The following is a 7,270-nucleotide window of genomic DNA, read 5'->3' on the forward strand; positions in this document are numbered from 1 at the left end:
CGTATCTCCAAATGTTTTTTTGTATTTTTTCAGGTACACGTACATTCACGAGGATGGCATCACTTCAAAATATACCTAGTCTACATAACATTAACTTCATAAACAATGCAAGTGGCACATGGATTGATTTTGAAGAATTTTATTTGCTTATAAAAAGTCATCGTCATCAAACGGACTCTGTGTTACAAAGAAAAGACAACATATTATTTTCATTTAGAACACGAAATGCACTTCTGAGGGAAGGTGATAGAAATTACGTTCTCTTTTGCGCAGTTCTTTCTTTCATATTCAAACATAGTCAAAACTTCGTCATCTGTGGGACGATCGCCAGTGAAGTTGAGTTTTTTGTACTGAATTCCTCTCTACCTGCACAGCAAGAAACTTTTGAGAATTTCGCAGACTTGTACCAGCAGATCGCAGCTACAAACATTCATTTACAGGAAGTTGAGAAGTTCATATTATCGAATACATCGACCGAAGAATCTGAACTAAAAACCCTGCAACATCAATATAGAACGCAATACGATGAACTTTCCTGGTCAAGAATCAAGCTCTTTGAATGGCATTTCCAAAAGGAATTTCCAGATTGTGAAAAATGGTCATACGAAAAACTTTTGAGAGAAAAGACAAAATACTTCAAGGTGTGCCTCTCTCTTGTTAGAAAACAGAAGGAATGGAATAACACTATCGCCGTCGTCCTCCAAAGAGAAAAATCCCGACAGAACCTTGCAAAACAGCGCGAAGGTATCCAGATCTACGCCAACCGTCTTCATTTTCAAGCAGTACTCCAAGATGATATTCTTACAAATCTGTCCGCACTACATCTAAACGTAAAGGTGTATTGTGGTGACTGTGCTGTAACTCACTGCGGGAATGAAAAGGGGATTCATGTGTTTCTAGAGTTCCAAGAAGAACTGAGGGAGGGTGCCGACCCTTGCTTGGACGATGTGGTGCATCTGATCAAAAGTGAAATTTCACGCCATGGTGACTTCTGTCATGAAATTCATGTCTTTGAAAGTGGGACCTTTGAAAGGTTTACGAGTTGCGGCGAGTTTCTATCATTTAGTCTACAAGATCATATTAGTCTTGGCTATCTGCGAGCCAGAACTGTAGTTGTAGATCGTTACGGCAATGGAGACCACAACGACGATAGTCACGAAGATCTTTGTCATGTATGCAGTCTTACAGTTACATGTGATTCTGGTCCCCTGGGCTGGAAGCATCTTGATGTGGTGAAAGAGTGGATTTACAACGTACCGTTGGAGTTTCAGCTTTTCTACGAGGCTTTCGTCAATCAAAGCTATGTCTCGACATGAGATCAAAAGGAAAGGTACATTAGACGGAAACTACAGCGGATGTATTACCTGTTTCACACTCATCTGAACCTGTATGACTACCATTATTCCGGTATATTGCAAGGGCTATTCACCGACTACCTCTCTTACACTTACCACAGTGTCAAGACGGTCTTTGCTATCACCAATCAAGCTGGAGTGACACTAAGCTTTTCAGAGGCAGAGCGACGTCTCAAGAAAGAGGCTTCTGAAAACCGGTGTTACTACAACACATTCAAGAGGCGGTTTGAGCTGGAATACAAGTCGACCGCCGGACATGTACACCGGTCGCTCAGCCTTCGTGACTGCCACATTATTGTGCTTGTTGACAATCTGGTCAGATTAACATTTCACTCAGACCCGAGCAGAGGCGTGGCAAGGTCGTCCCAGGTGTGCATGCTGCCTGTCTCAATAAAAGGACTTCCTCGAGATGCGGAGACAATCAACTCGTGGCACAATCCTGACTGCGACGGTCTTCCCGGTCAAAAGTGTGTATGCATGGAACCAGTGACCCTCACCCCAGATGATGTTAGTCCCTGTCTGCTCAACCCATCGCATGAAGAGTCATTCCAGTTTAAAAAGTTCAAGAGAAGTTTTGCCCATGGAATCGCTGCAGTATGGGACAAGGTCAAAGGCAGCTTGGCACGAACGGTTGAGCCAGCTCTCAGCGAAATCAGCAGTGACGATGAAAACACCCACTCGCTTGACATCTCGGGGATTGAGGAGTTTTCTTCTGATGATACACCCGCTGTCATCAATGCAGATGATATCCAGGATCCAGACACTGAAGAGGGGTACCTGGACACCAGTTTTGCGAACCTCTCCGTGCAGGACAGTCATCCGCTCACAACAGAAGTTAACAGTCAAGCTTCGTCAGGTAAGCACATTATCACGTCACGTCTGTATGTCAATACATTAAAGATGTGTTTCGAGATGCAAAGCTTAGTTAAGCAATTTAAGTCCGATCTCAACCCAGACACATCCCCTGCACCCACAGACCCAACCATCCCTGTCTTTTTTCACTTGTTCAAAATGTATGTGTGTTCCTGTCAGTCAAACGTACAACGTCCGCTTACTTTGGTATATATCTGTTGACTTAAGCTTGTTGTTTTTCGTTTGTAAATGTCTTTTTATGTAATACAGAATTGCAGGGTTGGGATCATTATCAGTAAAAGTCACTAACATCTGGATTTTGTTTTGTTTAACTCGATAACCTTTTCCGCACCTTTACTTGGGTTCCAAAACATCGTGAAATAATCTTGTATGTAAAACAAAGCTTCCGCATTGCACAGAGTACTTAGTTGATACTATTTTTCCCCAGGAAATGGAGATGAGTCAGACCACAATTCCATGGGATTTCGCGTGTACTGTCCACCCCCACTCATCAGTCGACATCCGCCCCCCTACACTGGACGTGATGATGATCTGATGAAACTTCGTGAAATTTTGACGGACATCTTAGTAAAAACGGGTAAGATCTACCTACAATAAGTGCTCTCTCTACCCACACCTCCCTCTCTCTCTCTCTCCCTTATTTTTCTTCCTATTGGTCTCTAACACACACACACACACACACACACACACACACACACACACACACACACACACACACACACACACACACACACACACACACACACACGTCGCATCTAAAGGTCACTTCTTGTCCAACGTAACAAAATGTTTCATACATGTGCAGCCACATTTCGAATTGATAAGATTTTTTTTCTCCAAAAAGCAGCTGTGTATCTGTATTTGACTGAAATAAACATCACACATGTTTCTTTTTCGCAGGAAAGCATAAGAAGTTCCCTGGGCGAGATGAAAGCCGCATCATTTTGGCACCCGACCACAAAATAGCGGCAAACCTGTTCCGCCTCATGAAGGAAAACAGCATGTTCCAGATATTTCTCCCAGAGTTCCCGCTGTTACACCTGCGGAAGTCAAAAATCGTCAATTTGCTGAGTGCTTACAAGGACGCCGGTCTGTCTTCACTGACAAGGTTTCTTCACGACAGTGAGGAAACCGACTTGAAAAAGATAGTGCGACCGGAAAACATCGAATCTGCCACCACGTTCGTAAAAAGATTGGCCCTTGCTCTACAGACTGCCTTCTTCCTCACGTTCCACAGAAGTCTCAGCCCAGAGGATGCAGCCAAATGTTCAAAGTCCTTAGACGACGGAAAGCTTGAACCATCCTGGCTTGAGAAATTGGAGGACTTTATGGAAACAGGTCAAAGGACAAACGCTACTTTTGCCCTTCACTGTGACATTTTGCATCATGCATTAGAAATTCTTGCGATTGCACTAGCAGAAAAGATTGGTGGACCGGATGGCTACCGCCTGCTTCTTGCTGCCGTCAAGTCATCTTTGGCGTTTTCCTTTGTCAACGGGGCTTCGTCTTACGCCGGCTTCTGCACTCAGCTCCTGGTTGAACACCACAGTGCAGGTTTCTTCCACCAGAAGATGAAGGAGACCCTTTTCAGTACGCCCTTCAAGGACAGCAAGAGGAACTTCGCTCTTGATTCTCAACGGGAAATGGAGCACAAGGTAGGAGAAGTATTCATTAAACCACCTGCGTGGTACCATGGTACTTCAAGTTTACACACTCCCTTTTACCTTCTCAGATCTTGGCAGTATGTTAAACTAGTGAATCGAGTGCGATCAGCCTTCATTTCAACATGGTCACATACCACATATCTGGTGCTCTTTGTGCATGATCAGATTTATTTTTATGAGTGGCATTCAGCGACGTTAATTCTTCTCCTTTTTTAAATAACATACTCACCACAGCTAATACTGGTATTTTAGTTCGCACAGAAACATATTGCAACGGAATTTAACCTGAATTTGAAGACTGCATGTAAGAAGTGAAAAAAGGGCAGTGATCAACTAGAAATGTTACTTAAAAATACCATTTTCTAGAAACGAAACAAACAAATAGACAATTTAAACAATTGCGCTTTTCTTTTCAGGCAGCGCTGAAAGGATTCCGTTCAAGATCTACCGTCGACTCAGTGCTTCCACGCCTGTCACTCGTAGACAAATTTGAGGAAATGGAAGCCATGGGCATGCTCAATCAAAGCCAACCAGTTCTTGACAGTGTGGATGCTGAACGAGCTGATAATGAAGAGATTGCTGAGGTGACATGGAAGACAACCCAAAAGGACCTTGACTTTGTCATACCGACTGCTAACCTGATCCTGAGGACAGGCGGACCCCCCCGAGGAAGTCCCACACAACGTTTATGCTAAGACACGGACGCCACTGCCTCTGGCATGTCTTGATACACATTCAAAAGATTCAGGAGAGTATCTGATTCGGAAGTTTCTCATCAAAGAAAAGATGATGGACATGTCAAGGGGAGATGGTGGAGACGTCAACCAAATCAAGGGTCCAAAAGAGCTTGTGTCCAAAGTGAAATCTGGAAAGGGGGTCACAATCAAGAGAATGACATCAAAAATTCCGGTGGCTACTTCAACTTCTGAGAAAAAAGAGAAAAAAAGAAAAGCTTTGGTAAGAAAACAGTCAAAAGTGATCGACGGTCTCTCTTCTGCAAGAAACACATGCCAAGCTGTGATGACGCCAGAATGCCAAAAACTTGACCCTCAGAAAGCATCAGGGATCAGAAATGCTCTACTTCACTTGCTTTCATCTATGATGGAAGGAAACAAAACATCTGAAGAGCAAGCCAAACTTCTACAAGAACTAAGTCTCGTCTTTTTGGCCCAGCATGATGGATCCAGTGCTGTTTTTGATAAACTTGCAAGTATCATCATTGAATTTGCCGGCGTGAAATTCAAAGTTGTAGCCAACACAGGGCTGCAGTATCTTCGCTACGCCCAGAACAGCGTCATTATGAGATGCCTAAAGTTCGGCCCAGATATTAAGAAGATTGTTGTTGTAGAGGAAAAGTACAGCTTCACCCCTGACCTCATGAAGGCAGCGACAAGGACAAGAAGAGAACCTAAGACCACAAGTGCGTCGATCGGACATTTGAAGGTATCCGAAGAATTGATTAGCAGAAACACCTACGACAAGTCATCGATCACGTCAACCTCCAGTGGAAAACAGGCAGTCAGTTCCTACCTTGCTGCCAACATCAGCTCCCTGGAAATAAAAAACGACATTATGCTGATGGTTGACAGTGAGCTGCACGTGAAAGGAGGATGCCAGTGCCAGGATGCCAGTAATTGTGGATGTAGTCCATTGTTCGCAGTTCCCCTTAGCTGTGAATTCACAAAGGGAGGATTCAAAAACAAACCTACTGAAATGATTCACATCGCTCAGAGGAAGGGGGAAGCAGAGATGGCACAGCTCGACTGGCTCTTGGAACTCTTGCCATCTTTGCAGCCAGGAGAAGGGGTTCTGAGCGTCGTCACTTCTGGTGACATCGATGCAGTTGTGATTCACCTCTTTGTCATCAGCAATCTATGGCCACGAAGTTCGGACGGAAAATTTCAACACCCTGTTCATGTTATGCTTCAGAAGGCGAAGGGGATGAGCGATGTCTACAATATAACAGCCATTGTGGAACAACTGGAAAGTCGTTTTGGACACTATGCTGCCCTGAAAATCGCGATTCTTTTGAGCATGGGTGGAAATGACTTTCTGCCAAAGTTTCACGGCATCACACATTCCAAATTGCTTCAGACTGTTATGGAACAGGGACTTCTTCACAGTTTGTTTTCATTTTCCAGTCAGTCTGGCAAGCTTGTCACAGGAAACATCAAGGAGGATGTGTATCTTAAACTCCTCATGTCCCTGTATTGCCCTACCCAGTTCGATTTGTCGAAACTTTCTTTTGAAGAGGTGAGACAGTACAGCACCAAGCGCCCCAGGCAAGCAACAGTAAATAATCCCCAGCAATGGATGCCACCAAAGGAAGCGCTCTCACTGATTGTGAACATGATCAACTGGCAAATAGCATACCTCTTCACAGCCGGTCAGCACTCGTCCAATCTTCCTATGATGCAAGGTCCTCCTTTATTTTCTACAACAGAGGCTTCCACCTGGGGTTCAGCGCCAATAGAAGACTTGTGTCTTATCCCTGACCATGTCCTTGCGAGGTCATTTGAGATCGCCAGAAGACAAGGAACAAAGAGGACCCCGGAAGACACCCCACAGAAAGGCCAACGGCGGAAGAGGATAGCTGTTGCAAATGTACAGGTACACACACACACACACACACACACACACACACACACACATGTATACATACAGACACACACTTGTTCTCTCTCTCTCTCTCTCTCTCTCTCTCTCTCTCTCTCTCTCTCTCTCTCTCTCTCTCTCTCTCTCTCTCTCTCTCTCTCTCATTTACTTACTACTTCTCATGCAGTCAGTCAATCAAAGGGGAACATATTTTTGACTGCGTTGCATAAAAATCTAAAGTAACGCAAAAAAAGCAATTTGGTTGCTGTCGAGGCAAATAGTATGAAAAGCAAACAAACACACACGATACGAACCCCGCCAAGACGAAGAAACCACAATAACGAAGAAATATTTTCCATATAAATCGAGAGTCCGTTGGGAGAACATTTAGGGTAAAATATAGCTAAATAAAAAGGAAAAGTGACCACGGAAGCAAACCAAAAATAAGAAAAGGGTTACAATGAAGTAAACAAGCACAAAAATGTGACACCGCTCATTGTTTAGTTTTTTCTAAAATTTATTTTGTAATATTTTGCAGAGCCCAGTTTCCAGTAACAAGTGAAATGACCAAAGGACTTCACACAATCGGCCACCTAGTCGCACCCCCTGAATACTTCTCCGCATTGTCTTATCAGAAGTCGCAGCAACCATTGCTGTTCACAAGAAGAGAGCTGCAATCGGAAACTTTACATAGACAGTTTCGGAAAGTACTTAACATTAGTCGATATAATGCGTCTAGCATGACGAGTTTCGATTGTGACTACAACCCGCTAGTCTTCATTT

At 43.8% G+C, this 7,270-nt stretch overlaps 1 protein-coding gene across 1 annotated transcript; it reads left to right on the forward strand.

The window, feature by feature from the left end:
- Positions 1-1,131: 1,131 nt before the first annotated feature.
- LOC138974590 (uncharacterized) lies at positions 1,132-7,049 on the forward strand. The gene is made up of 7 exons (XM_070347334.1): positions 1,132-1,172; positions 1,457-2,211; positions 2,656-2,805; positions 3,114-3,883; positions 4,309-4,546; positions 4,641-6,502; positions 7,026-7,049. Exons 1-7 carry the CDS (start codon positions 1,132-1,134, stop codon positions 7,047-7,049), a joined length of 3,840 nt encoding a protein of 1,279 aa, XP_070203435.1.
- Positions 7,050-7,270: the final 221 nt, after the last annotated feature.

Source organism: Littorina saxatilis, linkage group LG1 (assembly GCF_037325665.1).
Source record: "Littorina saxatilis isolate snail1 linkage group LG1, US_GU_Lsax_2.0, whole genome shotgun sequence".
NCBI classification, from domain to species: domain Eukaryota; kingdom Metazoa; phylum Mollusca; class Gastropoda; order Littorinimorpha; family Littorinidae; genus Littorina; species Littorina saxatilis.